Below are 20428 nucleotides of genomic sequence, written 5' to 3'. Positions count from 1 at the left end.
CGTGAGACTTTTACCCACAACTGTAAGGACATATTCCAAGAAATACACTAAAGAATGGGCTCCTTCCATAAGAAAACACTTGAACCTCAAAATATTGTTTAATAGCAAATACTCATCTGAAAGGCATTCATAAGTAGGTTTCCTGAATATTTTACCTAAAAACATGCTTCAGTTCCGCCAGCTCCTTTTCTTTGATTTGCAGGTCATCTTCTAATCGTTCTATAATTATAGCATATGATTCACTAACTTTCTTCTTCCATTCATCTAACAACAACAAAAAAGACCAACTCATGAAACTTTCAAAACATACAAAAACCAGGAACTGAAATCTGAATGTACCACTAACCAAAACACTAAATTTTAAACACACAATTATACACTATTTCATATATTTTTCTACTGAAGTATTAAAGTTTAATTACAATGTGACAGCCATTAAACCATTCTTGCTACAACCCACATAGATACATATAGACTGAGTTCATAGACAACTAATACATATGAATCCTTATCAGAAATATTTTTAATTTGTACAAGAGAAAACTTTAACCATAGGTTGCATTTTTCAATTCTTATTACCTAAATCTTAGCATAGACACACAGCATAGAAAGACCAAAGTTTTAAGTTTTTTCTAATGAATTATGAGTTAAATCAACACAATAAATTAAGCTAATATGATCTTACATGATAGCACAAAGAAATTTAATTTACTAGCTTTTTGTCTTTTACAGACTGCATATATGATTTGGATTATTCAATGTAAACTAAGAACAATATAACACCTTATCCGTGAACTCAAGAGTAAATTAGCAATGAGTTATTTCATCAAATATGATTTGTTTCTTGTAGATGGAGGTATGGTATATTGTATTTAAAAAAGCCAACATTAATTACCAGTACAAGTTTGGGTTGGTCTAGATTTATAGTTTCCCATTTGTTCAATGTATCTTCTTTGTTTCAGCAAAGTCTTGCAGTAATACGATTCCTTGTTCAAGAGCAGTGACAGTCCCACTGAAAAATACTTTGATAGTCTCTGGCTAAAAATAAACCCTGCGCCAAATGGAATGTCATGCAACAATGACACAGAGCAAAGCAGTGTGTGCTGTCAAGTGTAAAAAAACAATAAAGGTACCTAATCAGCTTGTTTAAATATCTACTGTCTGTTTCAACAGAAATATTTCCGTTCATCTGTTGAATACCTAAAACTGGTGTGAAGGAGGTGAGTTGGCAGCTTGCTCCCAATTTTGTACAGAAAAAGGAATTTATGAAGCTGACTCCCAAGCATACTTTCAGGATCCCCAAGGCATGCTGAGGGTCCTTAGTTTGAAGAGGCTAGAGATGATCTCAACTCTTAACATTAAAATGTATCATAACATACAGAATGGCTTTGGAACTTCTGGGTATTTTAGTCATGAAGTGTAAATTGTATCATATCAGAGAGTACTGACTTCTTGCACTTAAGTAATATTTGTACGTGTTGCTATGCCAAGAAAGTCTCACTGAATTAAACTAGAAAATGAGTTTGCTGTCAGGAATTCAGTACGTTTACTTGGCGTTCTTCTGTCCTTATGTGAAGAACCACCACAGAGCTCCAGCCCCTTCACAACCACAGGCAGCATCAGCTCTACAGGCTAACATGTCCATCAGACTGCTAATGAAAGACTTAACCTGGAGAAGACTGGGCTGGTACCTCTTTCAGACTTACTAAGAATGAAGGAGACTCCTGAGTTTGTTGTGCTGCGGGTCCTGCTCCAGATAGAATTTCCCCAGAAATGAAGGAGGACGTATCTGAGCTGCTTTCCTCACACTCCAAGCAGACCATGGACAAGACAGCTGAGGGCCAGGATCTATATGAATACATAAATAAATGCTGTGCTCAATCTAATTTGTTCTGTTTGTTATTATATTAGTTTGGACCCAATGTCACAATAATGTAGGAAAAAACATGATCCAGCTAGGTTGAACAGTGAACAGAGCTCAACACAAACACAAACAAACCATGACACAATGAATCTAGACTGAGTGCACAGATGATTCTTCCACTTAAGAACCCAGAAAGAAGACCAATTAATTGCAAAATAGTATTGCTTTTCACTCACATAAACTGAATCTCCTTGGTAATCTGCTTAGCGCAGGTGTGCTCGTCGGTTGTTTACCCCCTTCATATCCATCTACCTGTTTCCTATCAAATGGAACCACTTTAAACTCATTTTCCCAGCACATTTTAGGATTTGTGCTGTTTTCTGTATCTCTCTTTTCCTTCTTTTATTGCTTTTTAAAATGTATTTGATATATACATTATATATGTGTATGGTGATATGTATACATATATATATATGTGTGTATATATGTTTAAAGTCTGTTGATTGACCTTGGCAGCTGTTCTGTTTAGTTTTCTGTTAAGGATTTCTGGCAAGAAGATAAGTAAATATAATACACATACGTGAAATCTTCAACTTGCTGCACCCCACTGTAAACAAACTTGCACTCCTGTGATAGTTCCTGACACATCACGAGCTCATCCATTTATTTGCACTGATTTACACATAAAACCATGGATGTATTTCAGAAGACTTTGAACTGTTTTGACAATATGCCCTGTGATATGCAACCAAATATTTGCATAAAGGCACCAGCCTCTTAACCGATACTCCTCATTCAGTTGCCAAGCAACCAGAAGAGCTGTAAATACAGCACAGCAAAGGGTGTCTGCTCTCCCGCTACTTTTATTAGCTTAGTGATGTTTGTTTTTCTTCAAATTTCTAAAAGGCAGCCATGGCTGTGCAGCCCAAGACAAGTTTTTGGCCACCTCCCCTACCCATTAGCGTGCTATGGTAAAAAGGCCTGCCAGGAGACCCCAGCACACATCTATTTCCATGGTCTGGATTAAGGAACTCAGTAACAAGCTTTTTTTCTTTTTACATTAACGGAGGTTTCTGAGCGTTTTGTGATTCATTCATGCACAACAGTTTCAATCTTAAGGAATTTTGCCTTAGATTGTCAAATAAGACAGATCTGCCTATTTCTTTGTCACCAGTGCTCTTAGGAGCAGCTCTGGAAGAGGGGCCTGCAGCTCGAGCAGCCAGAGGTTGCTGGCTGACACCGGGTGTCAAAATGGCTGCCACTGCTGCGTGCAGTTCGACTACCTACCTCTCAGGTGTGTGAGGCTCGGTGTTTTCCCCATTTCCACTGTGCGCATGTCTGCACTGCTGCATTTTGCCCTCTCCTTGCTTCTGTGCACAAGCGGTGTGGTTGAAGGCAGCTGCACCAGCTTTGGATGTCTGGAAAGGCTCTGCCTTCAGCCATGCTGCGCTGCATCAGCCTACGTGCCCACAGCACTCCCTCACACGCCAACGACCGAGGCGCTCCTAGCAGCCCTGGCCCTCAGGCAGGTGGCCGCCCCCCAGTGTCCATGCTACAGCGGGTCCGTGGAAGAACGGCCATGTGGCGTGATCAAAGTCAGGAGAGGCATGCCTTGTTCCAGACTTTTCCAGTACTATGGATGAAAGCAGTCTGCTTTCACTTTTGTAAACAGCAACAATATTGTTCTTTTTTGTAAAAGCCTGAGGTTTACAAAAAAAAAACCCTTGCAGTCAAGGACATAAAAATATAACCCTCTCCCCACAACCCCCTGAACATTCCAGGACGTGCCTTGTGGCTTGATCGCTGCATCTTCTCTGCCCCCACAGGGCTTCCTGCACAGAGCAGCTGAGGACGATGCCCCAGCTGCCCGCTTGGCCTGGGTGAGCCGGTGAGAGATGCTGGGCAGCACAGAGTAGCGGGCTCGGCACCGGGTGGGGAACTTGCCATGGCGGTCACTGCACGCACAGCTGGCCTGCAGAGGGGCTTGGCTTCACCCGGCGGTCAGTTACAGGCTTGGAGGCACAGTAGGACCCAAACTGGAAATTTGTCAGTTCAGGTAGAAATCATGGGATAGTCTGAAACAGGTCCATGACAGCTCCTTGGCCCAGGGATCCCCCTTTTTTGGCTGGCTCTGGTGCTGCAGCTCGTGCTGCCTGTGGGGGACATCCCGGGGCTGCTGTCAGTGCCGTGCACAGCGCTGCTGTCTGCAGGCCTGCTCCTGCAGCTGATGGGGCACTGCTTAGAGGGAAAAGGCTTTCAACAGCATCTAAACGCAAGGCAAGGCGAGGTGAAGCAAAGCCAGAAGCATAAAGGTGAGGTGGGAGGTGAGGTAAGAAGCCACGGGCTGAAGAGCAGAAAATGCATTACACTACAACAGCATTATAAAGTAACAGCACGTAAATTCCATGAGACGGATGTAAAATTATTGGCTTTGAAAGATGCAAATAACATGCGTAGTATTTGTTCTCTAATTCTTTCTACATCATGAAGTTAGGTAAAAAAAACCATCAGCTTCTATAGTATAATTTTATTCACTGTTTGCAAATGTGAGTAGGTGAATGTTCATTCATAGAGACACTCAGGGTGAACGGTAACTCATATGGACGCTCAGGGAAGATCAGCTTTTGACTGGAAACTACAGCAAGGGAGCATAATGCAGTGAGGCAGTGAAGTCAACATAATGTTTAGTTCATCAGTATTACACTTCTGAAAACAATTAACAGGTGAATTCTTGAAACATTCACATCATTGTCCCTGAGAAGTAGTTGCAGAATAATTGAATATATGGGTAAAAAAAAAAAAATTAAAACATGCAGAACCTGTTAACCGACTATTTGCAAACAAACAAAAAAGGAGTAAATACATCTACTACTGTGTTAGGCAATTTCTAATTAACATGTATACAAGTAGCACTAACATGTCAAAAGCAATTTTTTTTCACTGTGTATTGTATTCAAATGTAATGTTTACAGAGTATTCAGGCGTACAAATTCATTTGATTAATTTTTAGAGGTTTTACTTCATTTTGCCTGTATGTTTGGAATGTGCAGCTGTCATGCCCGATCTTACAGGGTACCATGCGCAAAATTCTTTTCCCATTTCTGGGTTTAAATGTCCTTCTTTGGGAGGCCCTACAGGACTAAGTCTTTTGAAATGATCGTTATTTAAAATTAATTAGAACATATTCATATCTATCATTTACTTAAAGAGTAAATTTACTGTAAGCTGCTCCTGTACATTTCCATGTAATTGTGGTAACATTCAGATATGTCACAGAAACTGAAATGGACATTAAAATAAAACATGTTATTATAAAAATAAAGCAGAAGGAGCTCAATAGTCCATATAATGAAACAGGTGTTTACAACAGCTTCCATGTGACAGTGGATTAAAGGAAGTGTACAGAAGACTAGTACTGCTATTTTTGTTATCAAAATACTACAGTGGCATTTGCACAGGGATTAATCTTCCACATGCGCAGAGAGGAGAAAATGAATCTATTATATCAGAGATTTAGGAACATGAAGCTGGAAATGCTGAGCAGCACTAACTCCTTGTCCAAGTTAGGCATTTTTTTTTACATTTTACATTTTACCATTTACATCACTTACTGAGAAGATTAGATTAAAAAAAAATCGATGCTTACTTTAATATCATTATGTTATGATCATATCCATAATTGTTTCCTAAGGATGTAAATTTCTTTTGAGATCCAAATGATGGAACTTTCTTTCTTAACTCAGTTCCCCAAATTCCTCTGGGAAAGATAACTTCCAACTGCTCTTGTTTATTTATTTATTTCAGCTGCCTTCCCTTGTGTTCTTTTTTAAGTGCCCAATTGCCCTGATTTCAATTTCCTGCCTAAAAGCTTACTGAAATAATCCCCTTCTCTCAAATTTCATAATATAATATATACAATATGGCTAAATCTCTGTTGATTATAGCATGCTCTGAAAGCAGACAGGGAAATCATTAAGATGATGTTCACTATGAGGCCTATTATTGCACAACAGAGCAAAACTAATTGAATAAAGAAAGCTGACATGAATAAAATGATTAAACATTCATCTTGGCTTTTTTTTTTTTTTTTTGAGACTGTAGCAGCCTCAGTTGCACTTCAGCATGGATGAAGACAGGCAGTGACCTAGAGGCCCATAGAAATTCTGCATCCATCTAGGAAACTCAACAATCCTTCCTCAAAAGTAAACTCCAGGTTTCAATAGATTCCTCTTGTTCTTAGAAAGTTTTACCTGACTGTCATTTTCAGTATTGCACCCTTCATTAATCAGACTGGAGGAAAATCATAAGCCAGGATTCCACAGCGAGTCATTTTCTGAATCTGGTATTAGAAACCAGCAATCCCTGAATTACAGAACCACAGAATGGCCGAGGTTGGAAGGGACCTCTGAAGACCATCTAGTCCAACCCCCCTGCTGAGCATGACAACCTAGAGCACATTGCGCAGGATGGCATCCAGGCGGGTTTTGAATATTTCCAGAGAAGGAGACTCCACAAACTCTCTGGGAACAATTATCTTACTGTTAAATTTTACTGTGTGCCCTTGGACAAGTCTCTCAATTGCCCTGAGATATGTTTATTTCAGCTGGCTGAATAAGAAAAATGTTGTCAACTGCCTTAACAGTCAAATTGTGAAAGATCAGCTAAACTTTGTAAAATTCAATATAAATAAAATAGATATATGTATTTTGTACATCAATCTTAGATTATTATCATCAGGAACTTTCCAGTCTGAATTCCTTTTAAATTTAGTGAGATTTCATCACATTATAAGATATCCATTGCGTTAAGGACTATAATTTGTTTTAGGTAAAGAACATCCACACTACACATGTAGCTGTAATACATACAGTAAAGAATTATTTAGTGCCTAAAGAAAGACGTTATTTTTCAATTGTGTCATCAAGGATAACGTCACTTCCTCTCTCTTCTTCTCTTGACAAAAATATCATGTTAATTCAGAAGTGACATTACATCCATCATAGACTAAACATTCTCCCTGCCACTACTCTGTTCTGCAGTTCTCACACTTTCTTTGCCTACTAATCTCCTGCTCATCCTTTCCTCAATCAACATGCTTCCCAGGGCAAAGTCCTGCCCCCTGCTTAAATCACAGGCAAAACTCTTAGTGACTTCAATCAAACACAGAATTCATTCCAAGTTTTCAGATTTTATTCTAAAGCTGATACCGCAAATTCAACAAAACTAGCTACTTGCTGTAGCTTGACAGGATAAATCCATGTTGCAGCATTTAAAAGTCTCAAAGAAGCCTGCAAAAAATATGACTCATCTACCAAAGGCTTTCAACAAAAATAATCAAGTTCAATGGATGTGTATTTTAATCTTTCATTTAGACTAGCCATTGACAAATGTATGGCTGGATTTCCAATACCATTATCAATCTTCATGCAGTAATATTATCATGGCATGGTCCATTTTCCTCTATTTGTTAGAATGTTTCCACAACTTTCTAATCTTCTACTTCACAACGATTTCATTGAAAATAAAAAAAGCCACAAAGGGTTATGGATACATTAGAAATTTAATGGGCAAACACACAGTTCCTGTGGCTCAGTGGAAAACAGTGGAAGCTTATACATAAAAAGTACTTATAAATAAATGTGGAATCCAAGAATGAAATTACAGAACATGTATGTGAACATGCACACAACTAACTCTATATAAAAAAATACAGGAAAATTATAAAAATAGTATTTTAACACAGAGCTCTGTTTAATGTTTTTCATACATATTACAATATATTTGATTTTAGTTTAAAAAAGAAAAATAATACAAATACAGATATTTCAATATCTGTGGAATAAATTCATTCATTCTACTGACATGACTGATGGCTAATATTGACCAAAATTTGCTTTCCAAAATTTTAGACAAGAATATTTATTGCAGAAGGAAAGTGTGGAATGGCATAAAGACTTAAAGCAGAGTAATGTTTCTTACCTGGAAGGTCAAATATATGCTTATTCAATTATAACAGTATTAGCTAGCATGTCTCAGAGGATAACATTTTGTGCAGGACTGTGAGTAGAGGCGGTCATTTCTTACCTTTCTGGCCTGCAGCCAGTCCAGCACATCTGAGTGGTTCAAGGAAGGTCAGGAGCACTCCGAGAAAGGAATTCTGAGAGAGAAATACTCCAATACCTCCTTCTTTTCCTTGTGCACTTGGTGGACTGACAGAGGCAGCTTGTTGACCCAGGTGCCAACCATGACAGTGTAAGACTTTGGCCAGGTCTCCGCTCCTTCCTTATTTGTGTTTGCTGGGAAGGAACACTGCCTATAAGACCACACCAGCCGCTATTTCATCATATCTACCCCAATACTATGCAAAACTGTTTAGTAAGTGTACTTTTATTTTTACTTTTTTTTTTTTTCCCATTACTTATGTGTCAGAAGCAAATCCATTTCCCATTTATACCCAGGTTGCTTTCAGCAATGAAATACATGGTACTTACTACTTTGTAGATGGCATAAGACAGATGCCATTAGGGAATTCAGTCAGCAGGGAGACAAACATTGTAATAATGAAGTTACAGGAAGCTCGATTAAAAAAATCAGATAATATTTGTCCTTCTTTACAATACTGAGCATTAAAATAAGAGTGACTTTGAAAAGCAGGCCAAATTACTACCTGATTTGGCATCTTTTCCCCTATCTTTGATTATAATCCAAACCTCTTCTTCCTTCTGAAGCAACTCAACACAGGATATTTTGCTAGTGTGATTAAATTATCAGCTTTAGAAGTGCTTAGAATTATCAGAGCACTCAAATTGTTCATAAATAGAACTTGCAGAGTTTTATGAGAGAAATTTTCAATGGGTTGCAAAATATGGAAAGAAAACTGAAAACAACATTATTCTCTGGGAGAAACCTGAAGTGTTAACAGAATACATGTGGATGTAAGAAAAACTAACCAAAACCAAAGCTCAATGCCAGACCTCTGAAAAGGATCTGCCACAGCCTATTGTCAATTATTATGCAGCTATTACACATAGGTATGCTGAGAGAATTTCAGGTATCCTGAAGTGATAGGGAACCTGGAATGATAAAGTAACTGTAGCAGTTAGTTTCTGGTAACATTTTGGAAAACAAACAGAATCATACACTCCAAGTAGCAATAGAATGGACAAGTCGAACAGGTGTCCTACCTCTGACAGCACATTGAAGATGGAGTCCCCAGAAATGAGAGTAGTTCAGTAAAAGCAAACGGAGCTAACCTGCAGAATGACTGCACATCCCTGGCTGGGATGGAGTTAACTTTCCCTGCAGCAGCCCGTACAGACTGTACTCGGCACCTGTAGCTAGAACAGCACTGGTGCCACACCAGCGTCGTGTCTGCTGCTGAGCAGTGCTGGCACAGCATCAGGACTCCCTCCAGACCACCCCCAGTCCCCCACAACCCCAGCAGGTTGGGGGTGTGCAAGAGGTGGGGAGGGGACATCAGCAGGGCAGCTGACCTAAACCCACCCGAGGGATATCCCACGCCGCACAGTGCCACACTCAGCAGTAAGATGCGGGAAAGGGGGAGGAGAGGGGAGGCCCTCATTATGAAGACGACTGTCCTCCCAAACAACCACTACGCCTATTGAGGCCCTGCTTCCTGGGACATGGCTGAACGTTGCTTGTTGATGGGAAGTAGAGAATAATTTTTTTTTCCTCTCTGTGCTTTTGTGAGGCTTTTGCTCTTTCTTTCTTTTTTTTTTTTTTTCCCTCTTCCCTTCCCCTTTAATTAAATTATTCTTATCTCAACCCATGAGGTTTGTTTTTTTTTTTTTTTCTTTCCAGCATACTTTCTTCTCCACTTCTTCTTCTGAGGAGGGGGAGTGAGGGAACGGTTATGTTGGGAGTTCAGCTGCCCAGTAAGGTAAAACCACCAATGTGGCTCAAAAAAGAGAAGCTAAACTGAATCCTGACTTTGGGAGAATTAGGGGTCAATTTCTTTTTCCATTAAAAAGGAGACTGTACAACACAAAATGAAACATGAAAACCCACTGATAAATGCAAGAGAAAAAGATGCATTATGTTGCTGTCAAATTACAGTTACAGAATACACAACACATTCTTAATAATGTGAAATGGAAAAAATAAAAAAGCAGTCATTACAGAAGACAAATTAAAAATAAATGATTTATCTGAATATAAACTTTGTGCAAACCTTTTTTCACCTTGTATTACAAAAGCATGGACTGATTACTTACATAATGAACTGCTGAAAATAATGTGAATGAATACATACATAGGCTTGTATGCTCTCTGTGAATAGCATTTTTGTGGTGCCACGACCTAAGACAGAATATGGAGCTAGATGGAGCAATAGAAACCAAAAGATTTCTGTTTATCGTTATTACACGGTAGGTAATATTATCTGTTTCCCCAAAGATGTGCATTGTGGTACCACTCAAAATACTTCATCTCTCTGTTGTTTAGTCCACTGGTCTGCATGAGGATTAAACATCACTCCAAGGACTATGACAGTTCAGTTTAGAGAAGTGCAAATTTGCCCATGACATGTATCAGTATCTCGGTGGATAACAAAAAGTTGATAGCTGCCCACTCAATCTAACACCTCCCAAATAATTAAACAGTAATCCCCACCCCACGAAAGTGGCCATGGCACCAAGCCTGCTGGAGTTCAAGTGTTTGGACAATGCTCTTGGACATATGTTTTAAATTTTAGTTAGTCCTGTGTACAACCAGGAGGTAGACCCTAAGATTGTTGCAGGTCCCTTCCAACTCAGGATATTCTACGTTTCTACAAAAAATTGACATGTCTTGATGGCAGGTATTGACCCCAATGTTATTACTCATAAGGGAAAGGTTGATTTCTCACGCAAATACTTTTTCTCTGACGAAAAACAGTAAGTACAAAAAAATACAAAATTAAAAAAAAAGAAAGAAAATTATTAATGCTTCGATAGGATGTCCCGATTAAAAAAAATAAAATCAATTTACCTATACCTATTTGAAACACTATTGTAAAAAGGCAGTAGGAACAGTGAGAAACATAAATTACTGCTAAACTATATCATGCTGTTAGAGCCAATGAGAAGATCTGTGTACTTTTTCCTTATGATTATTACAATCTGGGAAGTAATACATCATCCACAATGAAAGACAGGAAATTTCTTCAAGTACCAATCCTTCTACAAATCAGATTTCTCTTTTTGTCTTTGTAGACAGATTTCATCATAAATTTGATTCCTAAATTTCAACATATCTTCCACATCTTTGTAGGAAAGCATTTCTTCAACAGACAGGAGCTTAAAGCCATGCAATTTAAAAGCCGACTTGTGCTGCACAGAATTTAACATGTTTAATGACATTCTAACTGATTCACTTAAACTAGAACAAACAGGAAAAATCCTAGCAGTCCACAACCCAAACTGGGTATTATCACTGGAGAAGAGCTGGTTTGAAACCTGTACACCCCAGAGGTCCAAGCATTCTAGTAAGCTGACCCCAAAAAATTGTAGTGAATATATATCTGAAAGCAATTTCACACTCTTTTTCAAGTCATCTTCTACACTAAATACCATACTTGCATACTTTACTTGATCATCAATTTTTATACTCAATGAACACAGGAAACAGTTTGAAGGTATGTCTACTCTCAAATTTACATAGGATCCACTAATAATGCAGTTCTTCCCTACTAAGACTTCAGGTCCAATTCTAGAGTATTCAATAACGGATCCAGGTCCTATAAAACACCCAGGCTCAAGTATGCTTTGAATGACACTTGCTGATCTATCCAAGGTCTCAGCTTTGTCTGAAAAGATGCTAAAAGCCTCAGACAGTAAATCAAGCTCAAATTTCAGTTTGCTATCAGATGTAAAATGAAACAAGTACTCCTGAGTAGTTCCAATGTGATAAAACTTAGAGTTGTTTAAGACTATAACATTAAGTGGAGTTCCTTTCAGAACAGAATATAGCTTCTGCCGTACTTCTACTAACTGCGATTCCTCTTTTGTGACGTTACTTGTATTTTTTGTGTAATCTTGAGTGGCTCCAGGTCCCAGGGCCTGAAGGAAGTCACCATATGCATCTATTTCACAGCAAAGAGTATCCATCTGCTTATAAAATATCAATAATTGTTTTGCAATGCTGTGATCCATGTAAAATATACTGTCTGTATACACACACTCTGAGTCCATTTCTGAGTCACTGTGGTCTCCAGAGGAACATGGCTGAGAACAATTCCCTCTTACACATACTGCACCACACTGGCGCATTGTCTCAACATCAGGCTTGTGTAGGAAATGATGGCAAGATGCGTATTCAAGCCCTCCTTTTCCTGAAAAACTGGATGGATCTAAAACAAACACTCCATGAGTGGTCCCAACTGTCAAATCTGAAGGGTGAGCTAAAGCAGTAAATCCAGGTTTATCAAATGTGATTGTTTCTGCAACTCCAGTGCTGTAAAGTTCTATGTCATCTGAACAAGTAATGAGAATTCCTGGTTTCATGTGACTGGGGAAATCAATGTACATAGCAAGCTTAAGCTCCAACATCTGGTAAACAGGATCACCAAAAGGCAAAGCTGTGAAAATCTTCCCCAGTGCACTTGCATTTGGTAAACGTTGACTATAACCACCTGAAAAAAAAGACATTTTTAATTACAGAGTATATATACAGTCTCTTAAGAAAGTGTAAGTAAGCATAAACAAAACCTGTACGGCTACATAGCTTGATCATATACTATGTATTCCTTAGAAAATGTCAGATTTTTAAAAAATCATCCTTCTTCTTAAACATTTCTCAAGGCAGATCTGACCTTATGTCCAAAATTTAGTATGTCTTAAGTAGCTTTTATTTAAACAGTTGTTGATTTCATTACCTTTACTTTGCTTCAGAGCTGGAATCTGAACCGTGTGTCTATTAACTAAAGTGACGAAATCAAATGACTCCTGCTCTTTGCTTGAAAATAAAGAAAAAATGCCTCAAAGCAATTTTAAATCAGAGATGAGTCAAATAAGCAGCAATTTGGTAAGGTGACCGGTTATTACCTTGTTTCTTTTTCCTCTGCAAAAGAGACAGAGTCTTCCAGCTAACAGCTTTTGGAAGTGTTCTGACTAGTTGGGTAAGGTGGTAAGTATTCATTCTGTACGTATTTATGAGGACCCCCTTGGGCAGACCAGGCTGCTTAAACTGGCATGTCAAGGCAGAAGATTAATTTAGATACTGTGAATTACATTTTCTTCTCCACTGACTGACTGAACAACTTAAATATTGAAAACAAATGCTTAAGTGATGGCAACACCTCCAGAAGTTTCAGCTGAAATTCAAATGATCAGATCAGCGATGTTTGGGATTATTTTTCTAAGGGAACTGTATTTCAGAACTCTTATTACTTACCTGCCAACATATTTTTTAAAAAATAAAAAGGTATGATTTAAAAGTGTGGCATGTCAAACAGTATTTACCAGAATGAATTAGCAGCACAATAAAAGAAGTCCATTTATCACCATAGAGATTCTCTAAGCACTGGAGAACATGAAGTGTCGATCCACCATTTCCTAAAGGAAGAAATATTTTATTACCGGCTGAAAAGAACACCAATAATGTATGTATTGACACGTGAAGCATACTGGGATCTGGTGCTATGGTAGGGTGATCAGGTATTGTTTTTTAAATGTTGCTTCATTCTGCTGTAGAAAATAAGCTGTGATTTGTTTTTTAAAAGTCCTCGTGACTGCAGAGATAATTTTTTTTAACAAACTGTAAATGGATGCACAGATATCCATCTGAAATTTCCTCAACCAGTTCTGACAGCATAGTCTTTCTACTGCACCATAGTTGATAAAATCATACAAAGATGATGGACACTCACTCAGGAAACTCTGCACTCAAAGAGAAGGGCACCTCGAACAGGCAGGTCTTGTGAAAAGCCATGCTTTTTCCTCCTATTCCTTCTCTGAGCAACCTCAGCATTTGAAGTGTTTCATCATTTCAACAGGCCATAACTTGCCAAGAAAATTGGCTCCAGCATGAAACACGTCACACAAAAGTTCACTAGTGAGTTGATGCAAGCTTTCCAAAGTATTTTTGTCATTTACAATAAGGAAATGAGGGAAAAGTATAATTGTTTGGGATTTTTTTTTTGGCGCTTCTACAACTTAGAACAGCTGGATTGCTGAAAACTAATCCTTGCCTACTATTTTATACTGCAGATATACTACTGAGATTAGTTACCTTCTACAGCAAAGTGAACTACTTATTATAGGATGACATTATGGATAGTAAGACTACTTTCTTCTAGGTTTTTGTTGCACAGTGGTTAATGTATTGGAATAGAATCAGTTTAAATTTATCAGGTTAAGCTAAGTAGTAAGAATTTATTAAAAAAACAACCAAACAAAAAACCACCATGAGTTAGTGATATTCTGTATTCTATATGCGGAAGAGTGCCCTACGGCATCATCAACATATCCTCACTCAAAACCACCATGATAGAGTCCCAGTTACCACAATGGAAATTTTAATTGCCAAAACATACTTACACGCAGTCCAAAAAGCACCAAACCCGTGATGTTTGCAGCTGTGCACGTGAATCAAAATAACATACTATGTAATGATGCGGAACCTACTTTTGTATTCCAAATAATACTTCAAGTTTTAGCAGATTTTGGAGCCCTTCCACTGCAAGAGGCAGCCGTCAAAGCACTTAAACAGAAAGCCGACTTCTGCCTGACTGAAAGTGATCATAATTATATAAGCACAGGATAGAGGAATAAGAAAATGGAATGACTACACAGGGCATTAAGTGAGTACAACTCACGCAACGACCTTTGCAGGAACTAGCGTCAGAGCAGTCCTATGCCCAGCGGGATCCTGATCGCTGGGGACTGACCAGAGCACCACGGGGCCCCTCTGTCCCTCTGCAGCCAAAGCGACCTTCCTGCGCAACGGACCGCCCGATGAAATCCTGCTCCCCGCCACGGCACCGAGAAAGCTGGCCATGAAATGCGCACCGATTTTGGGTCCCGGTGGATCCACAAAGACGTGGTACCGCACGCCCAGAGGAAGCTGCCCTGCCGCCAGCTTCGCGACCAGCTGCCGCCGGTACGCCAGCTCCTGCTCTCCGTCGGCGGCGGTGATGGCGACGAGGTCCCAGAACTCTCCGGGGCGCACGGCTCTGCCTGCCCGGCGGAGCGGAACTCGGGTCAGAGCCGGGGCCGGGGCCGGAGCCGGGCCCGCCTCCCGGCGCCGCGGGCCCCGAGCGCTGCCCACCCCCGCGGCCCCCCGCCCCGCCGCCCCCGGCCCGCCTCTGCCGCCCCACCTCGGAGCGCGCCGAACCGCGCCAGCCGCCGCCCCGTGGCCTCCCGCCGCGCCGCGCTCCGCTCGCCCGCCGCCGGCATGGCTCCGCGCCCCGCCCGGCGCCGCTGCGGCCTAGGCGGAAGAGCCGGGCTCGGAGCGGGGCCGGGGCCGGGGCCGGGGCCGGGGCCGGGGCCGGGGGCGGGCCGGCGGCGCGGCGGGGCGGGAGCGTGCGGCGGCCGCAGGCAGCGGCGCTGCTCGGTGCCCGGCTGCTGGGGCCCGGGCCGCTCCGCTGCGCTGGGGCCGAGCGCCCAAAATCTCGCCGCGTGTGAATCCTACCGTAAAAGTAGCTCTAAAAGCGCTGCAGGAGGTGTTGAAAAGCAGCTACTTAAAAAAATTAAGGATTTTTTTTTTATTTATTATTTTTTAAAAAAAGGTTGCCAAAAAATCCATAGTTCTTCTATGTCTGTAGACTGCTGGCAGAAGATTAAATAAATAAATACTCCACCGCTGCTCTTTCAGTTTGGGACTTTATGTGATGAATGTGATGCATTTTTGTTTTGAGCTCCTGGTCATTATTCAGACTTCCTAAAGCATCTGTTTGCATTCGCTAAAATAATCAAAGTCTGTTACTGAATCCAACTATTCATGGTAATCATTCTTTTTGTACTTATTTCAGATTAATGCTTATTCATGCTTTTACTAGTAATAGTTTAGAATCTGTTAATCTAATAATTGATTCCAGGAAATACTAGTTTTTCATCTATACTGTATTTCTTTGTCTCCTGAAATGAAGGACTGTCCAGAGGAGGGCCAAAAAGATGATCAAAGGGCTGGAGCATCTCTCCTAGGAAAACAGGCTGAGAGCGCTGGAGTTTTTCAGCCTGGAGAAAAGAAGGCTCCAGGGAAAATTTAGTGGCCTTCCAGTACCTAAAAGGGGCTACAGGAAAGTTGGGGAGGACAGGAGTTGGGGTGTAGTGATAGGACAAAATGAAAGAGTTTTAAAATGAAAGAGACTTAGATTAGACGTTAGGAACAAATCTTGTACTATGAGGGTAGCGAGGCCCTGGCCCAGGCTGCCCAGAGAAGCTGTAGATCCCTGATCCCCGACAGTGCCTAAGGCCAGGCTGGGTGGGATTTGGGCAGCTTTAAGGTTCCTTTCAACCAAAACCATTCTGTGATTCTGTCATTTGCTGTGCATAGTAAAGAATCCCAGGAGAGCTTTTGTAATAGCAAAACTGTTTACACCGATACTGTAACTTAAGTATAAATGCCCAAGTTGCATTTCACTATGAAAAGTGTCTTCACAAATAGCAGAAAATACTTTATTGACTGGCTGAATGATATCTCACCTCCTATCTGATAGTGCTAGCCCTGTCTTGTTCCTCAGTGTCTGGTGTAAACAACCTTAGATACAGCCTAGGTCTGCAGTCCCTGCGTGGAGATGATGGATTAACACACAACTCATTGTATGTGTATATTTGAACATTTGGTGGAGTAAATGAAATGTAAGTGGTAAGAAATCATGCCAAGAGCAAATTACTTTATACTGCCCTCTGGAATGCAATACGTCAAATAAAATATGTTGATAGCACAACAGTATTTTTGCTTAAACAATTAATGTCGCAGGATTTTTTCTACCATGTGGGTGTATGGTATTTCATAAGTAAGCTTGTAACCTATACCTGGACATTTTCTTCAGTTATCTGAAACTCTCTTTTTACACATAGCTTTGTTTATTTATTTATTTATTTATTTTTGTTAACTGAATACTGAATAACTTATTATAACTTAATCTAGTGTTCGAGTGTGGACAAACTATTGATCAAAGTCTTGTAAAAGAACTAGAAAGTCACGGAGAGGTTACCTGAGCTGTATCAAAAGAATGTAGGGCATTTGCAGTATTGTTTTTTCACTTAAAATATTTATCCTCTCAAAAAGTTACATTATAAATAAGGTCCTCCTTGTGCATCTGTTGGATGCCCAGGGAGGTTAGAGCAGGGTTTGGATCTCAGCAATGTGGCAGTGCCCAGACTGCTGTGGAGGCTTTTTTTTTTGTGAGAAGCTCCCAGGACACAGTTGCAGGGGGGATGTGGTGAGAATGGGATCGAGTTTAATGAATCCTGAATGTGTCTCCAGTGTTGCAAAGGAACAGCGCTGTAGTGCCAGGAGCGTGTGGCAGAGCAGGGGCTGCCGTACACGTTCAGGAGCTGCCCCAGAGCGGAAGGCTGCTCCTCACCCTGAGTTTCTCATAGAGAGATCCAGGCAGTGCGGACCCACCACAAGGCATGATGTGAAGGCAGAGATCTGACCTGCTGAGGAACCCTTCCTGACATTCAGTTACTTACAGAAAATGACTAGATGAATAGCGGGAATGAAGGAACAAATAGATGAACTATCAAATGGCAACACATATGGCCAATCGATCATCTGTGGAAGCATCTTTTTTAGCTCCTTTTTTGTTTGTTTGTTTGAACAGACTAATGGTTGGCAGTGTGTATAACTGAAATATTTTCACAAACAACTGGAATATTTTTTTTTAGAGCTGTTATACTGGAAAGCCTCCAAGTGAAGAATAGAGCTAACTGTTTATTCCTCACGTGAGAATTTAGGTTATTCCAGGACGGTAGCAGATGCCATAATATATCTTGCAGATGCCATAATAAATCTTGCTTTATTTACCGAGAGAAAGGTGATGTTCAGTCTGTCTGAAAGGTCAACATACAGGTGGGAATGAAAAGCAGTAAGGTCTCAAATTATTTATTATTGAGAATATTTAAATATGCCTATTTATTATATCTGCAGATGTTTTTCAGATGAGGATTTGAGAGAAGTAAGTGTTATTGAAACAACTGTTATACTTCATTGTTCACAAATATATTCTGCTGTAAGGTGAATTAAGCTTGACTATAATTTTGGCAATACATGAAGAAGACAGAGAAGCTGAAAAAAATGCAAGAGAACTGTGGAAGCCAGCTGAAATTACATATTGGTGTTTCACTAAGCTGTAAGTTACTAGAAATTCCTATTTTTGACAATCAAAAATGGCTAAAAGAAGGTGAGATCTAGTTGGACTTACATATGGCCCAGCTTCCACCCCAGATAAAGTTGTTATTTCACTCACTTGTCTTTTGCACAGTTTAAAGCACCAAAATATTTTTTCCAGCGTTTAATTTCTTTTGTATGCAATATTGGACATTGCTCTGAGAATTTTTAAACCCTGTGCAAACAAATGTCTCTGTAGAAGTGAATTGAACAGTCATTGACTGCATTGAATTGCTGTCTTATCTAGCCCTTCCTTGCTGTAAGACAGATACCCAATAGTGCAGAAACGTGGCCCGTTCTCCCAGCCTTCATTTGCAGCTGAAATAAAGTAATTTTTTTATCATGTATGGGCAAGTAGACCAGCTTGGGGAAAAAAAGGAAAGGGAAGGGAAGGGAAGGGAAGGGAAGGGAAGGGAAGGGAAGGGAAGGGAAGGGAAGGGAAGGGAAGGGAAGGGAAGGGAAGGGAAGGGAAGGGAAGGGAAGGGAAGGGAAGGGAAGGGAAGGGAAGGGAAGGGAAGGGAAGGGAAGGGAGACTAAAATTCTGCAGTGTAAAACTTCATATCCGTATGTCCTGGTTCCAGTTAGGACAGAGTTAAGTAGCTCATAGTAGCTGGTAGGGTGCTATGTTTTGGATTAGGATGAGAAGAGCGCTGATAACATGCTGATGTTTTAATTGTTGCAGAGCAGTGCTTACACCAGGCCAAGGACTTTTCGGCTTCTTGCTCTGTCCTGCCAGCGAGCAGGCTGGGGGTGCAGCAGGAGCTGGGAGGGGACAGACCCAGGACAGCTGACCCAAACTGGCCAAAGGGGTATTCCATACCATCTGACGTCATGCTAAACAATATATAGGGGTGGGGGGCCGGGGTGGGGGGGCTGGCTGCTCGGGAATAGGCTGGGCATCGGTCAGCGGGTGGTGAGCAATTGCATTGTGCATCACTTGTTTTCTTACACATTATTATTGTTAATACTATTACCATTATCACTATTATTATTATTATTGTTATTATTATTTTCCTGTCTTAATAAACTGTCTTTATCTCAACTCACAGGCTTCACTTTCCCGTTTCTCTCCCCCATCCCAGAGAGGGAGGGGGGAGGGTGAGCGAACGGCTGTGTGGTGTTTAGCTGCCAGCCGGGTTAAACCACAACACCGTAGCAGGAGGAACAGCAGAGTTATTGGGAACACCAGAGCCAAAGCCTCTTGATGGTCTGCTGGCAATACATCCAGTGTTTTGATGGAAGCTAATACAGCTGACACATGGGAATTAGAAATATAATGATATGATAAAATGCTGTATGAAATACCTCACCATGATGCTGCGTGCTAATCCTGGCTATATAGGACTCCCTCAAACATGGAACAGGGTGGAACCTGGGAGCTTATTGACTGACTTGGAGCCAGTCTTTACTTTTTCTCATCTCTTCCCTGGTTTTTGTGTTTCTATAAGGTGATAAACTTGAGCTGTGTTCACAAAGAAATATCAGAATTAATAGACTTGATGTGTTTAGGAAAAACACTGTAAGCCTGAAAGTAGGAACTAATTTGAGGTCATTAGTTAATTATGTCACTTTATATTGTGAAGAAGGAAGGCCTTCTTTACGTATTTAACATACTCATCTAAAAAGGACTGGAACGCCAGGAGTCAAATAACATGTCATTAGAAAGTTGAGGTTCTTTGAAGAAAAATTAAATCATACCAGGATACATTTTTTCCTAATATCAAAATCCAAGGATTTGCTTTTGAAAGCAGCAGAGTTCTGTTAATGGTCAAAACAATTTAATTAGAAACATGGTGTGGCTCACTTAGTCAGTTCAACTTACACCGTCACAGCTGTAGCACCAATACATGTGCATGAAAGCTTTGATTCAAAAATAGAGTGGAATACTTATAAATGTTATTCACAGTCGTCCTTATGGTTCTGGTAAATGACATTTTCACAGAAAGAACAGATTTTGATCTTGTAAGGGATCTCTGAAATATGTCAGAATTATTCAGGTAAAAAGACAATTCTCAACAGTTTGCTTCTTCATCCCCTCCCCTCCCCTCCCCTCCCCTCCCCTCCTCCTTCAAAAGTGGGGTAAGAGGGACTAAGAGCATTTTACGGAATATACTTCTTTTGATTCTCACAAGCTTTGGTAAGCTGTAATATATTTATGCACTGTTCCCTGTCTCTGTATATGTGGAATGAACAAGTGTGCTCATGAACAAGTCAGCCAGCAATGTAGAA

The 20428-nt window shown here is 40.4% G+C and overlaps 2 protein-coding genes across 5 annotated transcripts in view; both read right to left on the bottom strand.

The window, feature by feature from the left end:
• Positions 1-1199, bottom strand: part of TNNI3K (TNNI3 interacting kinase) — a 76607-nt gene extending 75408 nt beyond the window's left edge. Inside the window, exons 1-2 of one of the 2 annotated variants that reach the window (XM_067001878.1) lie at positions 896-1199; positions 156-264 (exon numbers count right to left, since the gene is read on the bottom strand). In XM_067001878.1, the coding sequence (XP_066857979.1) occupies positions 156-264; positions 896-935 (149 nt within the window). In that variant the 5' untranslated portion in view covers positions 936-1199. The remainder of the gene's footprint in view (positions 1-155; positions 265-895) is intronic. The other variant, XM_067001879.1, reaches the window with a different exon arrangement.
• A 7050-nt stretch (positions 1200-8249) lies between these two features.
• FPGT (fucose-1-phosphate guanylyltransferase) lies at positions 8250-15464 on the bottom strand. Of its 3 annotated transcripts, XM_067001880.1 has the most exons (4): positions 15180-15463; positions 14872-15039; positions 13324-13416; positions 8250-12494 (listed from the first exon to the last, which is right to left on the bottom strand). In XM_067001880.1, the coding sequence occupies exons 1-4, from the start codon at positions 15256-15258 to the stop codon at positions 11044-11046; spliced, it is 1791 nt and encodes a 596-aa protein (XP_066857981.1). In that variant the 5' UTR covers positions 15259-15463; the 3' UTR covers positions 8250-11043. The 3 variants fall into 3 exon arrangements, with proteins under 3 accessions (XP_066857981.1, XP_066857982.1, XP_066857983.1); XM_067001881.1 differs by lacking the exon at positions 13324-13416 and having other exon boundaries at positions 15180-15464; XM_067001882.1 differs by lacking the exon at positions 14872-15039 and having other exon boundaries at positions 15180-15461.
• Between the last annotated feature and the right edge of the window lie 4964 nt (positions 15465-20428).

This window comes from Anser cygnoides, chromosome 8 (genome assembly GCF_040182565.1).
Source record: "Anser cygnoides isolate HZ-2024a breed goose chromosome 8, Taihu_goose_T2T_genome, whole genome shotgun sequence".
In the NCBI taxonomy this organism is placed as follows: domain Eukaryota; kingdom Metazoa; phylum Chordata; class Aves; order Anseriformes; family Anatidae; genus Anser; species Anser cygnoides.
The sequence above is the reverse complement of the archived record's forward strand: the minus strand, read 5'-3'. Positions and strand labels throughout refer to the sequence as shown.